At 45.1% G+C, this 23,887-nt stretch overlaps 1 protein-coding gene across 1 annotated transcript in view; it reads left to right on the plus strand.

The window, feature by feature from the left end:
- Window positions 1-7,731, plus strand: part of DIAPH1 (diaphanous related formin 1) — a 1,645,861-nt gene extending 1,638,130 nt beyond the window's left edge. Inside the window, exon 28 of the mRNA XM_069654133.1 lies at window positions 1,529-7,731. Within this exon, the coding sequence (XP_069510234.1) occupies window positions 1,529-1,704 (176 nt within the window). The 3' untranslated portion in view covers window positions 1,705-7,731. The remainder of the gene's footprint in view (window positions 1-1,528) is intronic.
- The last annotated feature ends 16,156 nt before the right edge of the window (window positions 7,732-23,887 follow it).

Below are 23,887 nucleotides of genomic sequence, written 5' to 3' on the forward strand. Positions count from 1 at the left end.
ATTAAACACACCTCTTAGACTCAGGACTCGTTTTTTAACTCAATACATATCCATCTTGCTGCCCTTTCTGTTTACACCACCTCTCAAAGCAAGGTTTCCTGATGAAAAGTCCCTGTAATCAAGGCATTCATGCCAGGGGTAAAAAGACTTCACCCTCCTATTTTTAATCCAACTCCCGGATGGGACTTGAATGTTATCCTAACTAGACCTATGTGCCCTCCTTTTGAGGCAATGCACAAGGCTAGTCTCAAGGCTCTAACCTACAAGACAGCTTTTCTGGTGGCTATTAATTCTAGGAGAGTTATTGAACTGCATGCTCTCGGTTGAAGGCCCATTTGTAACTATTCACAAGTACAAAGTGGTTTTGGGCGCATACACCCATGCTCTGCTCCTAAATTCATTTCCAAGTTCGATGTAAACCAGTCTATTGAACTTCCAGCTTTCTTTCAGAATCCCACTAACTTCGCAGAAAGATGCATCGATATCCTAGGTGTTAGGAGAGCAATGATACATTGCCTTGATAAAACACAACCAATACGAAAGACAGATCAATTAATTTTCTCTGTTACCACTGGTAGACAAGGGGACAATGGTCTCCAAGTCAGCAATCTCTGGAAGGATTCTTAAATGCATCCAAATGTGTTACTCTCTGGCCAAGAGAGATTTACCCTTTACGCCTAGAGCACATTATACTCTAGGCACAGGAGCTACTATACCCTTCATTGCAAATGTTGTGCTCAATTTTTTTTGCAAAGCAGCTACCTGGAGTTCTGTTGATACCTTCACTCAACACTACTGCTTAGATGCACATTTTAAGACCAATTCTCAGATGGGGCAGGCACTGTTAAGACATCTCTTTGCTGCTGTTCCTTCTCACATCCCACCACCATCTCCTGGTACTGCTTGCAAGTCTGTGCATAGCATGTGATTCCAAGCAGATTCACAAGCATCAGATGACATGCATTACTCAATGTAATCGTATTTCTGGTGCTTGTATCCCGCTTAGTTTCACATGCGCTCACCCTTCCTACCCTCTAGGATTTGAAGAAACATAGACATCTCGCACCTTACTTTCTTCTGTACTCACTCACGCATTTTCTTCAGGCGTCCTCATGGCAGAACAAACAACTGGCAGGACCTTGACGCGTGAGGGTTCTTGGGTACACTACACGTCACGATAGAGATAGTGTTACAAGACACTCCCAGGTCGACATCCCTTTTCGATCTTGGAAAAAATATGCAATAGTCTGCGATTACCACTAGATGTCGAACTATATGCACAGCATGTGAATCTTAAGCAGATACAAGCACCAGAAATACGATTACGTGAGCAATGTATGACTTACAAATTCCATGAAGATAGCCATGATGAAAAAAGTAATATAACCAGAAATAACTAGCCATTGTCTTCCAGGATATGGTTTCATCTTGCCAGAACATGATCAGATTATGGAGGGGCGTACAACATTGACTACATTAGAAACACTTGCTGCCAATGTTCTTTGACATTATCTCATTTGTCTTTCAGCTAACAGAAAAGCAGGCTGTGCGGTTACCTCGCTGCTAGCGTCAGAGCTGACTAAGGATGTTGCAGTGCCCGCCTCTGGACTGAAAAAGGCAAAGCTAAGCGAAGCTGAGAATCTGATGGAAACAGATCATGGAGCACATGAGGATACTATAGATATGCTAACTCGTTCAAGTTGAATACTAAGGCTCTCAGCCGAGATGAAGAATCAAAAAGTGAGATCACCCTCAGTGTTACGAATGTCCCAACAAAAGCTGAGCCTGTCCGGGATTAAATCCCAAAGGCTCCCTCTCCATGTGTCAGTGGAGGATTGTATGGGAGGTTTAAATATTATATTTTGCAGGGAATACCTTTTTAGGTGTGGGCGTTCATTGTCGCTGATCTTCAGTTCATGTACGTTCTTCTTTGAAAAGAAAATGCAAAGTGAAAAGAATGTATCTTAATATAAACTTTATTGTGGAAGCTAGGAAGAGAAAGTGGCAACAGATCTCCTTGCCACAGCCAAGACTATATACGAAGGATGACTGGGACCATTCATTTGGCATGTCGGGCAAGAAATGGAAAGTAAACAAGTTGAGGAATAATTGTTCTATAGAGATTTATTAATTTAGAGTTAGTTCATCTTTTACTTACCAAAGCAGAGAACATGACACATTGCCTTAAACTCTTTCTTTATTATCACTTTTACGTTTACTTTGGATCAGTTTCAAATTGCTGAGCAAAGTCCTTCCCAATCCTCTTTTCTTCACTTGTTGACCATCTTAAAAGCGCTGGGTCTTTTATGTTTTATAGTCTCTGCCAGAGGAAACACTTGAGGTCAATAAAGGTTTAATAATGTTATTTTATCTGCTGAATTTGGGGTAAAAGATGGATATTGTGAATATGCACACACTGGATTCTCCTGATAGTTATTTCTTTCACTTCACCAAGTAAGGCGTGCCACTCAAGGCAATTCAAAACTAACTTGCCTTGTGAACCTGCTGTTGGTTATCATTACTTTCAACATTACAATCGCACAGTAAACAGAGTATTCTTAAATATGACCTCATCCTTAAACAGCAGTGCAAAGTAAAAGTGAAGAAAGTATGGTTGTTACTCTTACATACTTGAAACGTGTGGCCCAGTGCAATACATAATTATGTTAATTTGTAATTTGCTCTAGTCACGTATAGTTTAATGAAATGTATGTTAAATGTCATTGTAGAAGGCCCTCCTTGAGTTTTTCAGATATGTTAGTCTACTTGCTGCAGTTCAATGCTGTTGGTGGTTAACTTGCTAGCTACATAAATGGGTTTTGTTCATAATCACGTTTGTGCACATACATGAGATCTAACAAGCCATACGTTGCCTTTTTTGGATGCAGGAGGGAATGATGTTTTTTTAAGTGGATTATCTCGAAGTTCTTCCCCTCCACGTTTTAATAGTTAGGTGTTTTACATCACATGATCATATATGTGCCATTTATGCCTTATTGGAAAATGTGATGCTTAAACAGAGCATAGTTTTAAAACTAAGAAAACCATTTCCATAGTAGCAATTTATTCTCTTGCATGCAGTTTGACACTTGGATATCACTTGCTGTTGTAGAAAAAATTGAATAGTTGTCTTCCTGTACTATTCTGCAACATGTGTCAAGATGAACCAATATTCATTTTTTTTTCTTTCAGTTTAGTCAATAATTTCACAATCCTAAATTCGCAAATAATAGAATCTTTGTATTTCATAACTGGAATACGTTATTTCAGTCTAACTGTTACGTTCAAGTGTGCTGTTTTGAGAACTTGTAAGACACATTGCATCAGACCAGTGCTTTGAAAAGCTGATGGGAATTCGGTAAGGTAATGCTTTGAATAAAAGTAGCAAAGGACTTGCCGAGTAGATTAATAGGGTAGGTTTCATGAGCAAGTTTGGGTTTCCTATGATTCTGCATCTACAGTGGATTGAGCATATGGACTGTGTCAGCTGATTGTAAAGTAGGTGCAAATAACAATATCTTTGGTTGAATTCACATGAGATGGGCATAATGTATATGAACTCCAAATATGTTGTGTATTATTTTAGCTTTGATTAGTGTAGGCATCTCTTACACAAATTCTTACAAGACAGTGTTCATGTATACCCTTTGTTCTTGTTCTTTTTCTCAAATAAGAATTCCCTGCCGATCATAGAAATTCCACTTATCCACTCTATATTCTTTATTTGAAAGGATTGCATAAAGCACGTGACACAGTATTGTAAAAAAAATCTCTTTTCTCCAATCTCACCTCCCATACAATATCGCATTTGTTATATCTGGGAATCGGATCTTTACAAATAGTCATTTTTCTTACTGCCTACTCTGTGTCAATTGGTAGTAGAGTGGCACTTAGTCTCATTCAGCAGTTAAATCTGGTCTTACTGAACTCTCCAGATGATATTGAACCCATGCAATGTTTGGAACAGGCGTGCACTGCCATCTTCATTGTAAAACAATTGCTTGCAGATATATATATTTTTGTAAAATATTGTTTTTTTAAAACTAAATCTTGAATGTAAAGAGGTTTTTTCTGAAGCATGTACGTTATTCCAAAGTGCTCACCATCAACTGTAAATAGGAAATAATGGCTTAAATATCATCTTCAAAATTACATCTTTATAAACCTCAACCGGTGCCAGCTGGCTGTACGAACATTTCTTCCGCCTTGCTCAGTCTGTGAACTATCAGTTGTAGTACTCCTTTATATTGACCATTCAGGGATGTGTGAATAAAAAACAAACCGAGCCGTCAAGAAGCCAAATGTGGGGGCCACATTATTAAACTCTGCTGGCGGAAATGTCTGCTTCAGACATAGGTTTTCTTAGACTTCAACCAGTACAAGAGCCAAAGATGGCTCGTTATTTCCTTGTACTCCGGAAATTGCTTGAATGTTTCATTACAATAGTTTTATACACAGATTTAATTATTTTGAAACTACATTTTAACATAGTGTAAAATAAAACATGGATGAAACGTTTATATACACATGTCAGGCTTGTTCCAGCAAATCTCCTATGTCTTTTGGTAATTTGCCATCAGCCTAAATGTATTTGCTACTGGCTCCTCCGAATAGAAATTTGGATCTAAAATTGCCTACGTGCCACACTTTTCTTGGGCTCTGACCACACATTGCTACTGCCCTTTCTCTCACATTAACCGTGCAAGAAGACCACTGTTTTTATACTCTGTGCCTTTCGAGTATTTTGCTTGCACATGCAGCGGGGCATTGTGAAGTTGCCCTTTGCTCATGGGTAATGGGATAAGAAAATGCTGCATTTTCCTGAAGGAGCCTAGCAGTACAACTAATACCCAAACCATGTCTCTCAGTTTTGAATGTTGTAGCCCTAAAAATCCACATCTCTACTTGCATTTGTTTTGATGTAATTCTCTGGGCAGTGAGGTTCACACGAGTGTCGTAATTCTCTGGGCAGTGAGGTTCACAATGAGTGATGGGTTGCTCAGTGAACCATTGTGCCAAGTGGATTGTAATCGAGCGTGAAGGACAATACTCTTGCAACAATTTTCCTGTACATGCAATGGATATTTAATTTAGTCTCAAGGACAACGTCATGGTGTATACATTCATGCAATTCAGTATTGATGTGTCTTTCACCCAAGTGGTACGTTTTTTTAAACATCATGTTTCACTGGGCAAGTGGCTTACGATCCTGTAAAATCTAGCGACTGGGGAAACTGCCTCATTTTCTTTTTGCATAAATAGTCTATTTGGTCTATTTTAGAGGAAAGAGAATGGTCTTGGTGTTTTCAGTTTTTAAATAAAGGATCCCAGCCAAACAGAAATACATGCATAATCTGAGCAGACCACACTGGGTGTTAGGGGTGTGAGCTCTGAAAAATATAATGAAGTGTTTAATGGTGACATCAAATATTATTTTTAGGCTTTATATCTATTTGTGTACACAACATAAGTAGTGTGTATATAATACACAAAATGCATGCTTACTTATGTACATTGAGAAACATACCTATTTCTTTGCTATTCGAACAAATGTATACATCGTTTTTGAGGATTTTCAGCAGCTGAGGAAGTGGCACCATTTAATGTTGAGAATGACTCTTAACAAGTAAGAATTTTGTTTTCCATCACCAATCGTGCCATGCTCGGTAAATGAAAGGGGTTCAATACAGCTACTCCCCTACTGTATGTGGAACATCATTTTTGTAATACAGCGGGCTGTCAAAAAAACATATTGCTGCTGAAGTGTTAATTACTGTGTCTATGGTGCCAAATCAGTGTGCTGTTTAAACGATAGTCTCTTAATTGAAGCCCGGCACGCACGAGTAAGGGTATGGATCTCCGAGACTTCCAACCATATCACTTCTTCTACACCTTCAATCAAGTGTGTGATGAAACTAAACTGTAACCAAATTACAACGGGTAATGCGTGCATCATTGAGATCCCTAGATTCACATGTGATTAACAAAGTGTGTGTAAATTCTCTGTCACCTACTGTCTTTTTTGTTATTAATTTGAAGAGATCATATGCCTTTGTACTATTACATTTTCAGCTTTTGGTCTTGATTTTAGATATAATTATTTGCTTGGAATAATTTCCTTTATGTAAATAAGCACATACTATAGTATTGTCTAGCATTTTTAAATGTGCCTTCCTTTATGCCATGAGCTGACATTTATAGAAGTGGTGCAGCTAACAAGCATATGTACATATTCTCAAAGACGTCTTTTTGTTGGTGCAAAACACTGACTAAAACAATCAGGACTTGTGTAACTTCAGATGCGATTTTGAATTGGCACAGCATACCCTACTTTAAAGTGTCCTACCATCAGAGATATCGCCAGTCACGCAGGCCATGAAATGGTGAGCTTTAGTCTTTAGTCTTCACTTTAGTCTTCACTTAGTTACTTGGAAACTTCCTGAGGTTGCCTCTTGCTACAGTAAGCATGACTGTCCTCCATCGTCCAAAGAATATACATATCTTTATTGAATGTAAATCCATAGTTTAAACTTCATGTGTCCTTTTCATTGGAAGAAACCTGCAAATACATGAATTCAGTAAATGTTTTGTGTATATGTGTGTGCATGTACGATCAGTCATGGCAAGTGGCCTATATAAATATTTGTGTATTCTCTGCTAAGCAAAATATATTATTGGAATATGCAGTATATATCTAGTATGCTGCTATTTGTCATCAGAAAAACCTATAAATATTCACACCAGTTAAGCTGCTGAATGTGTTTAAGGAGGTTTTCTATGTTATTTATTTTATTTTTTGAGTGTAATATAAAATTGTTCTCTGAAATTGTTATCTGTTACATTAGTCGGTAGGTAAAAAACCAAATTGTGGAATGGGGGTATCAGAATTGTCCAGGGCAGTGTGGAGTGGTGTGGTATGAACAAAGACAAGGTACCTAGTGACATAAACGCAACACCTAGCTGCAAGCTTGATAATCTTATCTTTGCAATTCTTTCCTGCAATAGGGCTGCACAACTCATTGAAGGTTTATACTCTTAAGAGCTATGGTCAAATTAACAGACAGATTATCCTATCCCTGGCAGTGCACTTGCTGTGGTCTAGCACAAAGGATAACCAACAAAGACTACTCTTTCCGAAGTGCTTCAATTGTTTCCTAGTTCAGACAGTGTTCATTATCAAATTACATGCAAAATGGCCTACCTTCATTAGCTTTGCAGTGTGCCACTCTTAGTAGTCATACCACGCTAATACTGCCTATAGACCTTATACTTAAAAGAAACAATCACCCGCTTCTATTTTTCTGTGGCACCCAACAGTTTTTTTCAAATTATAAATCCAGTGTTAACTGAATACCCATATGTCAAGGTACAGGAATGTATTGTTCCTCTTTCTTGTCAAAAAAGCACCGATCCCTTCTAAATAGTATGTCTGACCAGAGAATGAATGACATGCCCTCAATGTTTTGTTTTTAACCTCCTCCCAGACATGTTGATCATTATGTCATCTTTGTTTCCCCAGCTCTTCCCAAACTGCTCTTTCTCCCCGCCAGCCTCACACCTTCCTTGAAACCCTCTATACCAAAGTTGTCACACTTATTGCAGCTTTTATTTTTGATTTAAAAATGTGCTTGAATTATTTTGATTTTAATATAGTATTATTGGTGTTTATTTTCCTGGGGAAATATAATCACATCTGATTTTGAAATCTCAATAAAAAATATTCATTGGTTATCTAGTTTATTACACTTTTTTGTATCATTGCTTCTAAGATTTTGTCACATATTCCTCTTTACGACATATGTAGTAGCATAGGCAGCCGTGGCATGCTTCCTAATGTGAGTATTGTACTGATTTGTGTACTTTTAGCAAAGTACAAGGAACAAGCTCCCAAAACCATGAACACCTTGTGCGTGATACTGTTTTAAATTGTTTAAGATCCTTACCACATGTGCTCCCATTCCTTCAGTTTTGTGGGCCACGGACACTAATCTGAGCACTTTGCCCCTTGTTTTATTTACCGAATTACTTGATCTTTCTTTTACGAAAGCTTCAAGATTTAATGCTTGCAAGATCTGCATGTGCAGAAGTCTGTCCGATTTTCATTGGCACTGACCTCTTCAGCTTCTACCCAAAGTCAATAATTTGGTTACAACCAGGCCTCCAGATAAAGTGCGTACTAGGTCTTTTTACCCATGAAAATCTTATAAATACGACAGCTTTATTATTTTCCTGTGTACATTTACACACAAGCTTGGAGCAGAGGGCAGTGCCAAGGTCAGGTTACTTGACAGAACCCAGAGCGCTTCTTTTGATTTCTGTCTACATGGATGTTAATTGAAAGCGATGGATAAAAGCCTCTGAAACAGAATGTATTTCTCTGAAGCCTTTCAAAAAAAGAAACAGCACACTGTGATAAAAGGAATGGTTTCTTTCCATTCCGCTTCTGCTGTCTTGATGCTCATGGAGCAAACAGAAGCACTGTGCATATTTATTTTACTAGCATTTTCAGATTGTATAATTAATAAGATGGAAAATTAAGTTGCAATTGAGAATGCATCTTTTGTAACAAATTATGCTTTTTTTCCAGTGATAGGAAACCAGTATTGCACTATTGTATTTTTCAGAGTTCCTGTGCTGTGTGCTTAATCATGTGGAGGCAGATCATTTTTTACACTTAGAATTTAATTTACACTTTAATTATAAAAACTGTGTAAAATTATGACCATGCACGGTCTAGTTTACATCAATTCAACCTTGAAGTCAATCGGGTACGTTACTATAAATGGTCAGTGGCAGCAGAGTCTTTGCTCAAGGGTGAGTGATTGTCATTACACCAATCATAGGTGTTCTAGCCTCTCAAATCTTCAAGACTACAATTAAAACATCCAAAACCAGATTCTTCAGGAAGTGCAAGCGCTGTTAAAAAACAAACAAATTATGTTACATTTGTAATTGAAATAGAAACTCAGCAAAACCTGCCCTTTGATAATCCAGATAGGTATTTCACTTTATGTAGCGCTTCATACATGGTTCGTCCAAAATCTAGGCACTGTGATTATTATACCTCAGTCGATACTCAGTTTACCGACCTCTGTAGAATGTTAGCCAATAAGATAGCTCCGCCGGTTTAGAGCTCGTTGCTGCGATCTTTGAGTGATCTGTAGGTTGCAGGTTCGAATCCTGGCAAGGCCAACTCAGCCTTTTATCCTTTCTAGGTCGATAAAGGAGTACCGACTTAGGTTTGATGATAATTGTGATAAATATGTTCTATGTACAGCTCTTTGCCAAAAGCGCTATATAAATAACTATTTGACCATGAGATTAGATATCTTCGTTATGAATGGAGTCCTTGCCTCTTTGCACTGTTGTATCATAACATTGGCATACCATTAGGTAGTGATAGCTCCAGGAAATGAGGACTTTCATTGAACATCAAAAGACAATTCTGATATCAAACCTCAAAACACACAATACAATTCATGTTTGCTTTACTATATAATTGACTAGGTTTTTGTGTTTTCAACATTTAAATATATACTGAAGAGATCAGATGGCCAGACCTTGGAGAAATAATGAAAGGTTATTATGTCGCAATGCAGAAAGCTACTGCATACTAGTGATATCCATACAGTTTTTGCACTTGTCGGCTGGATGTCACATACATTTTACTCTCTTGCAAAGGAGAAAAATCATTTTTACTCTCTTGAAATCACATTTACTCTCAAAGTTTAAAAATGGGGAGTAAAATACTCCCACCTCAAAATCTTATCTGGGGGGCTGGTTACAACCAGCTCATGCCAGGCAATCTACCTAAAAGCCATCAAGAACTAGTTGCAAAGGTGATCATAATATTCAAGTTTGGGAATGCAACAGTCACTCTGCATCCCACAACACCTAGTGCATGTTGACACCTCCATGGCGCAATAACTCAGCTGTATAGCAGGGCAAAAAAGACCAAAAATAAATAAAAGGGACCTAGCTCTAAAAGGAGGGGTTCCTCTTTCTGATACCGTTCTATTGACTTTCAAAAGGCAGCGGCACAGGAGTCCCCTCCCTGTTACCTCCCAGTTACTACTGATTCAGATCCTAGAAAAAAAATAAACTTAGAGTAACCTTTCTTTCCATGACCCCTTACCCAGCTGACCTGGAGGTTTTCAGACATTATGATTACCGCTTTTCAGCTGAATGCTTAGTGCTGTGAGAAACCTGAAGGTGTCTTCCAAGCTAGTCCCTGGGGATCTGTCATCGAGGTGGCCAGGCCATGGCCATCGCTATTGGCTCCAGGACCTGAGGGAGGATCACCTGGATGGGGGGTCCTCTGGGAGTGGCACACCGACAGGTGAGACGCGGTATCTCCTTTCCTTTTACAGCTTTTCCCCATCCTCTCACGGAGGGCATTCCAAACCACTGTGCCCCACCTCCCCCTTTCACTTTCGCACAACACAAAGGACAACGGACTAACACCAGAGCCTGACATGTCCCAATACAAGGGTCAGGCAAAGTCAGGCAATTGATCAGAATCGCACACACCTGATGGCCCTGTCCCTTCCCCACAGGGTTAAAAAGTGGAGACAGAGAGCACAGTTACAAGCAAGGCAAGTACAGCAGACAGCATGACAAGACTGCTTCCATGCGGCAGTTCAAAAGAAGAAAGGCGGCAGGAATCAAGAGGGGGGCAAGGAGAGAAGTGACCTTGCCATTTTTTGTCCCCGGCCTACGGAACCTTTGTGGAAGAGTGCCTAAGACTGCGACCAATAGCACAAGTGTCCTGCAGCAGATGCCAATGGTACACGGGGCAAGCCTATGCCGATAAGCATGAGCGAGGGAAACTCCATACTCGTGGTACTGGCCTTGACTCCAGAGAAACCAAAAGCCAAGCGGTTCATCGCAGGCGGTGAGTCGAGGAGAGGTCCGATAAGAACAGGGCTGGGTTGAGTGACAATCGTAAAGTGGCATGTTTTGAACTAAAGCAGATGAACCTTGAATTAACTGTTGAAAGCGTGAAGGGGAGACCAGCTACAGAGGGAATAAGGCGCCACGTGGGTCCTAACTCGAGAGTCTCTGGTCTAGCCCCATGTAAGACTGCAAGTATCAGAAGGCCATAGGAAGGCCAGCGAAATATTTCAAAGTGGTCACACAGAGGGTCAAGCAAAATCCCTCTACAATGGAAAGACTCATCTACAAGCACTGTGAAAGATAGGGAAGGGATTCCCACAGTCAAAATGAACATTGAGAAACCAAGGGAAAAGAAATCCTGCAACAGACAGAGGGGCCCAAGCCCGACTGAGGGAGATCCAGGGGTGAAGCTGTCAACCAAAGTTGATTGATAAAGGAACTGTGATATATATATATTGTGGAATACGATTGAGAAGGGTCAGCACCCAGAAGAGTGGTACCCAGGGGGGTGAACCCATCACCCAGCGAACATTGGAAAAGAACTTTCATTTGTTAAAGGAACTTTTGTTTTGTTGTTTGTACACATCAAGTCCTCCAAGGCAAGAGACTTTCAAGTGAAACAAGACTTGGCCATCGATGACCCTCATAACTGAAAGCCTGAGAGTGTGTCACGAGAGCTGCCATTGGAACTGCCATCTCGTGCTGGAGAAGTATGAGACAGTACTGTGCTTCAAGCTCCCATTTTACACCATGCCCAAAACATGGGGTAGGGAGACCCAGGCTACTGCATCCCGACATATTATTTGAGAACACTTCTTTCTTTTCTTGAGAGCTATCCCACACCCCTTCTTGTATTAGTTGTGAGGATTGGCAAAATGTTTCTTATTATAGGCCCTTTTTATTTTGACACAACGCCACTAGGACTGCCTTATCTTTCATTTGATGGTCTATGCTTGCTTCCATCTTAGATTTAGGTTTAGATTAGGCGTTTTTCCAACCTGCACACAGCATTCATTGTTCAATAAACACCCCTGAACTGTGATCACGTGTGTCTGTCTTACTATTGCCACCATGAGTTCCTCACAGTGCCTGCATCTGATGATATCCCGACCATTCCAATCAATGGACTGGACACTTCCACTGTACTTGGCTTCCCTGAGATCCTCTCTAGCTATTCAGATAAGGATTCCTCTCTTATTGTGGTTATGCAGAAATGTCCTGCCCTGTTCCCCCATGCCTGTCCACAAACTGATATTCTCCAGTAAGGCTCAATATAAGAGCTCTTCATAACATTTAGTGGAGCAAGAACCTGTGTTTCTCATTTCTGCATTCCTCCCACAGATTCCTCATATTTGAAGGCCATAATGACGTAGTCTGCTTCAAAGACATTTTCACTGAACCACTAGTTGGTGTCATGTGGTTCTGAGACTGGCGCCGTCTGGGGCACTTAGGCGCCAGCATGTGTGGGAAGCAACATCAGGAACACACAAACTCGGCCAATGCCATTCCTCAGTTCTTTTCTTTCCACGTAATGCCCAAAAACCTTTTGACATCAATCAGTCCCTTGAGTTACATCCTAAAGCAGGCTTCAAAGCCTGTAAAGAATGTTTCATCACTCCCCGCTTTTTTTTGCCCTACAAAAGAACATAACCCAGGACACTCCGGATACTGTCTGACACCGGAGGCAGTCTGAGAACATGTGATGATGATTCTGTTTTAATCCAAAACAATCCCTGAAAAGTCTGGCACTAATCCTGAAAAGACTTACCCCGCTGAACCAGAGTCTGGTCAAGCTCTCTCATGGGAGAAGGAATAGAAGGGGGAAAAGAAAAAGGCACAAGCATTCCAGAAGTGTTCTTCAGACACCTGCTCTTTGTGATCCTCCAACAAGTGACTTTGTCATAGGCACTAGTGATTTACCATAACTGCTCAAGGCAAGTACCACCTCAGCCTTTTCCATCTCGTTTTCCACGCCGGAAGAGTGGGAGACATTGGACATGCTATGATAAATGTTTTTCCACAGGTCTTGCAGTTAGGGCTCCTGTACCTGCTGCTCCCAGTGAGGAAGGGCAGGACTTACAAGACGTGGCTCCTGCATGCCTAAGAGTTCAAAACACTGTGCTCCTTCAACTGGTACAGCCCCTTTGCACGAGTGCCCTACCGCATGGCCTATTCGACCTCCATATCATCTCTGAGACCTTCGGAGCTGATGAATGCAGCATCAACTCGAACAGCGGCAAGTGACACAGAACCATTGCTCTTAGCACTGATGTATACCACTCAGTTGGGAACCCCTTACATTTTGGATCATGGACACCCAAAGAGAGCAGAGCCTTTCAAATAAAGAGATTTCTTGACATCATTGATTATCCATATGACGACCCACAGAATTTAGAGGCTATGCCTTTAGGTTTTCAGTCATTATCAGAGGTCCCACAGCAGGATTTACCTGAGGAATTTGGTCATGATGGGTCTTTATTGCAGCTGCAAAAAGACCTCCTGGAGGCAAGTGACTTGATAACTTTAGTTATTCGGAGATGGCTTCTGACACTGTCTCTCAGTTGGGCCCTCATTTTGGGTATTTTAGGTCAGTGATTAATAGGGCTATGGACACCCTGGGTTTGATCAGCGCTACAGAGCAGGTCATAACCCTTGCTAGGACAGTCATCCTGCAACCAAAGTTGACAAATCCCTTGCTTCCCTTGTTGCCCTTCAGTGGGTGCTTACTGATGGATCACATCCAGTTTGGTCAAGAGCCTACCACATTCCTTGCATTGACCAGGACATAGCTCAAAAACACAGAGCATGGCCTGGTGACCTAGTGTTCCTTGCTACCCCGTCCTCACCAGAAAACCATGTCATTCAAGCTGCAATCAGCGGGCAAGGACCCCAGCTTTACCTTAAACCCCCACCCGGACAGGGAGTCAAAAAAGTTAGATTTTGTGAACTGACATTTTTTTGCTACTGATAGTCTAGCGCCGAGCGCTGCAAACATTGCCTGCACCTTCACGAGATATTTGCATGCATTTCGGGAGGTTGCTAAATCTTTCTGCAGATTTTCAGGAATCATTTCCCAATTAGCAGCCCTTGTCCAGGATAGCAAATGACAGCTCGCAACATTTCAGAGGTGGCACATGATTCTCGTAGCTGTGTGGGCTCTGCCAAGGGTTTTGTGGCAGTGTTAAGACTGTATTCCTGGACCAGGGCTGCTAACTTCACACACAACGTCCAGTTAAAATTCCGTACACATGCCCTTTGATGGATCTAGTTTGTTTTGGACTAAGACAGATGAAAGCCTAAAGAAAAAAAGTATGTGCGTCAGGCGGCTTAATCACTGGACTCTCCGCATCTGCTTCCTCTTCCTTCAGGAGAAAATACAAGACCTAGTATTTCCCACCAATGGCCGGGACTGCTCACACAACATCCACAACATTAGCAGCAACATCAGAGAAAGCCTTATTGCGCACAGCTTGGGAGATTTGTGCATAAAAGACAAAATTGTCGGTTTTGCTGCCTTCAAGTTCAGCTCCAACAAAACAGCTTTGATTTTTCCCTTCATTCTCTTCATCCCACACAAATCTCTGTAAGGCAGGATTCAGCTTTCCAGACAAGCCTGGCTGAAAATATCATCCGATAAGTGGGTCCTTCAAATCTTCAACCAGGCCTATTGCCTTTCATTTCTGACAAATCCTTCCCAAAATCCCCCTTCTTTTTTTACGTATGCTTCCTCTGGAACTGCTCCTATTACTGGAAATGTCTCTGCTGTGGCTGAAGAGAGCAGTGGAGCTTGTAGCACCAGAAAACGTCTGAAAAGGGTGATATTCTTCTTTCCAACTAAGAATGATGTGCTGAGGTCCATTTTTGATAAGCGACTCCTCTGAAAGACCTGATTCAAGATGGCCACCCTTGTGCAGATCATCAAGGCCTTGGAGTTACACGATTGGTTGTTTTTACATCTTCAGGAAGCATACTTTCACATCTCTATCCATCCCAAACATGGGAAGTACCTTTTGTGTGATGGGATGCACTCACTACCAGTCTGCAATGCCTCCCACTCAGCCTCAATTCAGCCTGAGAGTATTCACAAAGGTTAAGGTGGGGGCTCATCTGCACAGGCAGAAGAGGCACTGCTTTCCCTACCTTGACTGCTGGCTTCTACGAGCCAGATGTAAAGATATTGCCCTACAGAATGTGGGGGTAATATGTACACCTCTCCACCTGTTTGGTCTCTCAGCCAACCCCCTCCAAGCACTTTCTTTATGTAGGCTGTTCTGGATATGTAGCGAGGCATGACGTACCCACTGTCAAAGAGTTACAAGCATTCATACCACTAAACTGCCTGCTGTGGTTCTCCAGAGGATGCTAGGAGTCCTGGTGTCCTGCTTCAGAGTCTGGGAAGCAAGATTGCAGATGCGGTTGCTACAGTGGTCCCTGAGTAGCCAGTGGTCCCAATTCAGCGGGCACATGACAGACATTTTTCAGGTCTGCCCTGGGTGTCTATAGCCAACCTCCTTCTGGGGGGCCCATTCAGGCAGCCGTGGCCGATAGCTAATCTGCTCACAGCAGCTTCCCACATAGGATGGGAAGCTAATATGCAGGATCTTTCAATGAGTAGTCTGTGGAAAGACCAGGAGAAGTACTTTCATATCAACTTACCGGAACTGAGGGAATTTCATCTGGCAATATGATCCTTCTTATCATTAATCAGGAATTCAACTTTCCAGTGCGTCATGGACTACACTGTCGCTGTGCACTAAATCAACCAATTTGGGCAGTGTGAAATTGCTCAAACTATGCATTGAAGTCATGTTCATAGGTTTTTGGAAGATCAACCGTGGGGTGACAGCGGCATCTCACCTTGCCAGCCGTTTAGATGTACAGATGGATGCATTGTGGCTGCTCTCAAGGTTGTCACATCAGTGATGTCTAAATGAGGGAACGGCGGAGGGGATCTGTTCTACATGATGCGTTTCCTCAGGTAGACCTCATCATGACCTACTCGAAGAAGTGCAGCCTCTTTTGCTCCTGTGTGTTTGCAAAGGGGTACTTTCAGGGTGTTGCACTGGTGATTCCCTGGGAGTTCAACCTTCTTCACGCTTTTTCACCATTCCCGTTGATTCCTTTGGTGGTGGTGAATTTGAAGCAACACAGTAAATCAGTGTTTGCTTCAGACTGGGCATTTAGGACCTGATACATAGTCATGTATGTATGGGATTTATAAAACGCAAACCTACCTGGGAAGTAGAGCGCTGTACAAAGGGGACCTACCCACTGATTACAAGTAGGATGCAGCGGTAACAGAGGAGCTGGTATGAGATGGGAAAGCAGGGGACAAGGGGAGCTCCAGAGGATGAGGCAGGGTTGAGTGGAGTGTTCAGTGATTGGCAAGCTATTACTTGCAGAGTAGAGTTTTTAGGTCTTGTCTGGAGTACAGCATGGAGGGGGCCAGTCTTCTCTGCGTTGCTAACTTGTTCCAGAGACCCAGTCCATTGCAGGAAAAGGCATATTTTTTCCCCTTTTGCAATTCTTTGTTGTGGCTATTGGTGGTGTTCTGGCCACCGGCATTGTTGAGTTTCCCAGCCAACTAGAATGGTGTTTTGGTTGTGACTTGCTTTGTCTGGGATCCTATGTATGTTGCTATGCCCTTCCTGAAGAGAAGATCTAGTGATCCAATCATGCAGGAGGATTCTTCACCCCAATGCCATCGAGGACTGTGATCATCATGTTTGGCTATTGAAAGGTTGAGGTATAGGGATTGGGATCTCTCCAAAGAGGTCCTTAATGTGATGCTTTGGACTGAGTGCTCGACTCATGCTCCACCTGTACAGTGTTGGCCTAAATGATGGCACTGTTAAGAGGTATTTTGTAAACCTCTCCATTTTCAAGCACACCCCTGTAGAAGGTTCATTTTTGAAAGTTCCTATAGTGTGCAGGTTTTTGCAAGGGCTCATGAATTATTTTCCACCAAAGCCCTGCGTTGTTTCACAGTGGGTTCTTAACCTGGTGCTCAATCATTCCTGGTGGCAGCCCCATTAAAGCCTATTAATTATTGTCCTTTGCATCTACTTTCTGTTGCCTTCCTGGTGTCTCACTTTGGCACTTCTATTTCTGTTGTTCTCTAAGGACAAGCTCACACAATTGGAACCAAGCCCTCTTTCCGGCCAAAAGTGTATCGGAATGTTATGTACAGCAGAAAATGTATCAACCTGTATTGTTCCTGCCTCATAGTTAGAGGAGTGATTACCCAGATTATAAGTGTGTTGACATGTTACTTTTACAGAGTAAGTGAATACAGAATTGGTTACCGTATATTCATTGGAACTTCCTGTAAGACTTGGGCACATTAAACTGGGGTCAAGAAAGCGCATTCTACTATTAGTCAAGCCGTTACGCCGGTTTTGTAAAAAGGTCTCTCCATAAGTGGTATTTGTCAAGCAGCGACTTGGTCCTCGTGCAAAACGTTTACTATGCATTACCTTCTTCTCTAGATGGTGAAACTGCTAAAGTAATCAGGTTAGTGGTGCAAACCCTCATGTAGTTGGTGCTACTATGTGTCATCCTGCCTCTGTATGATTAGTATACAGCTTTGTGAGCATTTCAAATATGAAGAATCTGTGGGAGGAATGTATCCAGTAGATCAACAAATTACTTTTCAATTGGGCCTCATTTTTTAATTCTAATTTATAGTCCCTCTAGCTGTCCCCTACAAAATACAGAACTGAGGAAGTGGGATTGACTGCTCAAATTTATATGGTCCTGTTGTCACTCCTGGTGCATGTCGGCATCTGGGGCCTGTACACAGCCATCCACAGAGCCGCCTGCTGCCCATTACCAGTTAAAAAGCTTCCAGAGCTTATTGCACCAGGATGAACATCAAAGATTAGGAATCTGTTGGAGCAATACCTTTGTCCTTTAGAAAGAACATTACCAACAAATAAGTATTTTTTTATATTGCTCTTTGTAAAGCCTTTTTCTGCACCCTCAAGTGCAGTGTACAAGAAGGTTGTAAAAAGCATAGACCTACACCTCTCACCACTGAAAGATTAGTGGCTCAGTTCTCTAGGAAAACCTAGCGTGTTTCCCAACATTCCCTTAAGTAGAGACCTCAACACAGAATTCCATATGTAGAAAGGGTTTTGCTTAAGGCAGTCTGGGTCTTTGGCTGGTAATGGCTTCTGCTCTCTAACTGCATGCTACCTCAACTTATGCAATGTTCTAGACCTTGCAGCTGCTTTTCACAAATGTGGATCAGCCCTCACTCCTTTATACTTGTTCCCACCTTCAAGGACACTGCACTCAACTGGATGCTCTCCTATACCCATGGCTGCTTCTTCCCCATCTTTTGGAACTCTTGCACCTCCTCCCCAAAATCTCTCTCTGGACGTTCCTCAGTGATTAGTCCTAGGCCCACTCTTCCTCACACTATACACTTCCTCTCTCTGCAAACTCATATTTTTTCCGATAGCTTAAAAATTCAACCTTATGCTTGCGATACTTAGATCGATTTATCCTTCCCTTCCTTGCACACCTTGTGTTCTCTGAGCAAATGACCAAACTACCCTCTTCCACTGGATGGCTCTATGCCGCCTCCTGCTCAACTCTTCAATGACAGAAGTCATATTTCTCTCTTCCTTCAATGCCAACAGAGCTCCCACCTCTCCGCCCCCACCCCCTGCACCATGATCTCCTCACCCCCCGGCTTGCTACCTTGGGTTTCTATTTTGACAGGGATCTGAAACTCCTGCAGTTCATTATGGCCACTGCACTGAGTCTCGATCTCCAAAACGTTAGAGAAATCCACCCACAGCTTACACATAGAAATTCTGATGTTTTTCTTTGTGGTTTTAGTGGTGGATCTGGTTGAGTAATCAAAGCATTTTGTTTTGAGGTGAGTTGGTTACATGATTACAGTGCTCCAGAATATTGCTTTAAATAAAGTGATATTAACACAGGTCTATTTGATGATATACTTTGTATCTTGTAAAATGTATGTAAATTGTTTATTCCAGTTACAGATTAATAATTTGTGTTCAGAAGTCTTGTCCATTCTTGTAAGGATCAACTGCAAAGTCACAGGTGAAGTGGGATGACTGGGTACTACATTTGGTGATTTCTACTCATAGGGTATTAGCACCACCATATTAAGTCTGTCATAGGATATAGGTGAAGAGATGGACTGGCTGAGCAGGATTTTATTCCTGCAGCTACACAGCCTCAAATGTTAAATATATAATGCCCAGTGGTAAGGACTGGGCAGATGTTAAAGGTACAACTTTGCTTCAGGATCATGTCCCGAACTAGAAGGAGTTTGACTAAGTAGTGCCATGGTTCAAGGGTGTTTAATCAATAGAAAAAAGAAAACGCCTTTCTCCAGCATGGTGTCTGGCATGGATTCACATGCTCATGAATATTCCCCGTCGTCAGGCCGGGAATCCTCGGTATAGAAAAATATCAGTATCAGTTTCGTTTCTGATCTGTCTTTCTCAGTAGTAACCAATCATTGGTCTCTGGGTCATACTGCCCCCAGCCAATGACTGCCCTCTCCCTAAGCCCCGGCCCTGGCAGCCATCCTCAGATTTTTACCGCACGTTCAAGTGTTGGGAGTCCTCGTGCTGTAGCTCTCGAGCTTTTGCTGCGTTTTCGCGCTTTTTTCAGGAGATTTTCTCATTTTTTCGGTTAAATAGAGCCTCAAGCTCCACCGTTTCTACTTCCGATCAACGGGGATCCGTTTCGGAGTTTCTACGCCCCTCAAGGGTGAAGATTTCATCGAGTTACGCTTTTGGAGGATTCCAGAAGTTCCGAGGCCTACCCCGGACATGGCCCAGGGGAAAGGGAGCTCGACACCCGGGAAGTTGTTCAGGACCCGCCCTGGATGCCAGCTTCAGAACGTTTTCAAGGAGGACGAGCATTCGTTATGCCTCTACTGTCTCCATGAGGACAAGACGCACAAGGAAAAGGACTGCGCGTTTTGTGGGAACATGTCGGAGCGGACCATGAAGGATCGCCACCTCCGTCTCGCCAACTGGTTGGAAGGTAAGAGCCCGCCAGGCGAGAAGAAGAAAAAGAAGTCAGAGCGGTCTTCTAAGTCCTGTGAGGGTGCTCTGGCGACGGGGGCCCAACAAAAGGCTAAGCACCGCGAGTCCGCGGGCACCGGGAGCGCCGAACGGTCGGGCTCCTTGGCTGCCAGGCAGGGTGCATCCTCCCCGGCGCCATCGACCACGAGCCAACGCTCTGGCTCGGGTAAGAGGAAGTCTGAGAACCTGGCGAAGCTTCTGGAGAGGCCCCGGTCGATCTCGAAGATTCCGGCAGAGGGGGAGCGAGGCTCGGACCCTCCCCCCAAAGTGAAGGCCCCAGGCGTACAGAAGGTGACGTTGGCCTTAATTCACCCTGCTAAGACCTCGATTGAGGATGTCGCCGCGGCCCTGGCTCAGCCTGTGGAGGCTACACCAGTGGAGGCGCCCTCAGGTACCAGAGTCTCCCTGCCACCGCGGTGGGAGTCGTCTTTCAGGCCTATTGAGAAGACCCCCACAAAGTCCTCGTTGGAAAGGGTGGAGGAGGGGTTGGTGGCCGTCGTGGATACGGACACGACCTCTGAAGAGGAGCTCATCGAAGTCGTGGAGGAGGCCCAGCCCATCGGGAGGGATCCCGACGAGTGCGACGACGAGGGCGACGGTGACTCAGACAAGGCTCCTCAAGAGCCCTCACTCCCGTCGTTTCCGGCGCCGCAGGACACCTCGGCGGCCATTTTGTCAGCCATCCAGTCCTTATGCTCGGAGATAAGGACTAGGTTGCCCCTTCCCCCGACGGAGGTACCTGAGCCAGACCTGACGGTTGAACCGGAGCCAGGACCTTTGGAGAGCCCACCACTTAAGAGGAGGAGGACGCATCCTAGGCCTCCTCTCCCGCCTCTGCAGCCTTCTCTGCCTTCCCCCCGGTCCACTACCCACGGGGATGATACAGGCATGGACACGACTACGACGGGTACAGATGACGACAGAGGCGACGACGGGACGTGTCCCCCGTCGCCCCATGCCCGGGCGTCCCCGCCCGACGAGATTGGATCCTTCCTTGCTATGATTTCCAGGGCATCCGAGCTCTTCCAGGTCTGCGCCGAAGAAAAGAAGGAAGGGTTACTTTACCAACAGCGCGAGGCTAAAAGAAAGACGTTCCTCGCCGTTCCGCTTCTTGATGACATCTGGGATGAGGGGCTCGCCCTCCTCAAGAACCCTGCCACGGCGCCTGCGATCAGGGACCGGTACAAGAAGAAGTACCGGGTCCCCGACGCTGCCCCCTTGTGCCTTAGGGCGCAACCTACCCCGGATTCAGTCATTTCGGCGGCGGCCAAGAAGAAAGCGGGGGGGGCATCGGCCTCGACTTCAACCTCCCCGCCGGACGGCGAGGGTAGGAAGCTGGATGCGATGGGACGACGGGTCATCATCTGCAGCGACGACCATCAAGGCGGCCAACGCCCTGGCCATCGTAGCCCGCTACGACAGGGAGTTATGGTTCAAGATCGCCCCTCTGTTGGATTTCTTTCCGGACGCCAAGAGGACTGAGGCCCTGGAAATCTTACAGGAAGGTGAGATTGCCTCGGATTACGGTGGCTACGGGGCTATGGACACCGGTTTCCGTCAGTTGGGCAGCAGCGTTTGCCTGAGACGACGAGGATGGCTCAAGGCGCCGGATTTCCGTCAGGACCTAGAGACCAAGGTTTTGGACATGCCCTTCGATGGGAACAACCTTTTTGGCAAGGCGGTTGATGAGTCCCTTCAGGTGATCAAGACGGACACGGAGACGGCCCGTGCACTGGGTGTGCTCCAACAGCTACGGCCGTCCTTTCGGAGCTCCGGAGGCAGACAGGGTGCCTCCAAAGGAGCCGGCAACAGTTCCTCTACGTACCGTCAAGCGGCAAGATCTTCGTCGCAGGAGGCCTACAGGGGACGCGGCAAGTCAGGTGGATCCCGCCGTCGCCGCCAAGGTGGTCAAGGAGGCAAAGCGGCCTCCAAGCAAGATTGAACCGACCGTCGGGTCGGGCCCCCGCCGAAGCACCCCGGTGGGAGGCCGGCTGACGAAGTTCGTCGGCATGTGGGAGTCCATCTCCACCGACCGTTGGGTGCTGGACGCCCTGGCCTTGGGGCACGCCCTCGAGTTCCACAAGAGGTGCCCCCGCATTCCTCCCGTGGCCAGGAAGGAAAATCACGTCCCTCAACTGCTGTTGGAAGTAAGGGCGATGCTCAGGAAAGGTGCCATCAAGCTTGTTCCAAAGAGGCTTCGGGGCTCCGGAGTTTACTCAAGATACTTCCTCGTAAAGAAGAAGACAGGAGGATGGCGTCCCATCCTGGACCTGCGACGACTGGACAAATACATCAAGGCACGGAAGTTCCGGATGGTCACCCTCCAGCACGTGCTGGGACAGCTGGAGGAGGGCGATTTCCTGTCGTCGTTATACTTGGAGGATGCATACTTCCACATCCCTATTCTAAAGAGACACCAAAGGTTCCTCAGGTTCGTGGTCAAAGGGCGGCACTAGCAGTTCAAGGCCCTCCTGTTCGGATTAAAATCGGCGCCCAGGGTGTTCACCAAGTGCCTAGCACCAGTGGCGGCACGGCTGCGCCTGCAGGGGATCCACGTCTACCCCTACCTGGACGACTGGCTCATACGGGCAAGGACAAGGGAGCTCGCCGTGGAACACACTGCGAAGACCGTCCAGCTGCTCACGGACCTGGGGGTTCTCCATCAACTTTCCAAAATCCCACCTGGTCCCGTCGCAAGTCGCCCTGTTTCTGGGAGCACAGCTCGACACAGTGGCGCGTCGGGCCTCAACGTCGGAGGAAAGGATAAGGACCATCCTGGGAAAGGTGCAACGTCTGCTGGCCACGGACGTGGCCAGAGTGAGGTCTATCAAGTCCCTCCTCTGAATGATGTCCTCCTGCATTTATCTGATGCGCCACTGCAGACTTCGGATGCGGCCCTTGCAAGAATTCCTCGACGCCCACTGGATCCAGATGACGGGCAGCTTCGAGGACAGGATCCCGCTCGACAAAGCGTTCCATCAGGCGATACGATGGTGGGGTGTCTGCTCTCATCTGACAGCGGGAACAGGTTTCCTAGCCCCGGCGCACCAGGTCACGGTGATGACGGATGCCTCCCTGGAAGGTTGGGGAGCGCACACCGGTGGTCTCTACGCAAGAGGCCTTTGGCTCCCGGAGGAGAAGACTCTCCACATCAACATCTTGGAGCTCTGTGCAGTGTTCTGGGCCCTCAGGTCCTTCCTTCCGTCCCTCAAGGGCAAGGTGGTGAGGATCTTCACCGACAACACCACCACGATGTTTCACATTCGGAAGCAGGGCGGAACCAGATCCCCTGCCCTATCCAAGGAAGCCCATGATCTGTGACATTGGGCCGTCGCCCAAGGGATGTTTCTTGTACCCTTTCATCTGGCAGGGATACAAAACACCATCGCCGACTCACTCAGCAGAGAGCTGCGCTCGTGCCACGAGTGGGAACTGCACCAGGATCAAGTGGACCGACTCTTCTGACGATGGGGCGAACCCCAGATCGATCTCTTTGCGATGCCGGCGAACTCCTAAGTGCCGGAGGTTCGCCAGCAGGTTTCCCCAACCGAGGAGCATGGGCGATGCTTTCTCGTTCCCTTGGGACGGCCTGTTCCTTTATGCGTTCCCGCCGTTGCCGTTGCTACTCCGGCTCGTCAACCAGCTCAAGAGGTCCCGGTGCAGGATGATCCTCGTTGCACTGGCATGGCCGAGGCAGATCTGGTTCCCGGACCTTCTGGACTTGTCAGCGTCCACACCAGTCAAGGTGCCGACGGACGCGGATCTTCTCTCCAGAGAAGGAGGTGCCATTCTTCATCACAAACCAGAGTCGCTGAACTTGCAGGCCTGGCTCCTGCAGCACTAGAGTTTGGAGGATACGACATCCCGGCCGACTGCAGAGAGATTCTTGCGAAGGCCAGGGCATCCTCAACTCTCAA

This window comes from Ambystoma mexicanum, chromosome 3q (genome assembly GCF_040938575.1).
Source record: "Ambystoma mexicanum isolate Mex_15411 chromosome 3q, UKY_AmexF1_1, whole genome shotgun sequence".
Classification (NCBI taxonomy): Eukaryota; Metazoa; Chordata; class Amphibia; order Caudata; family Ambystomatidae; genus Ambystoma; species Ambystoma mexicanum.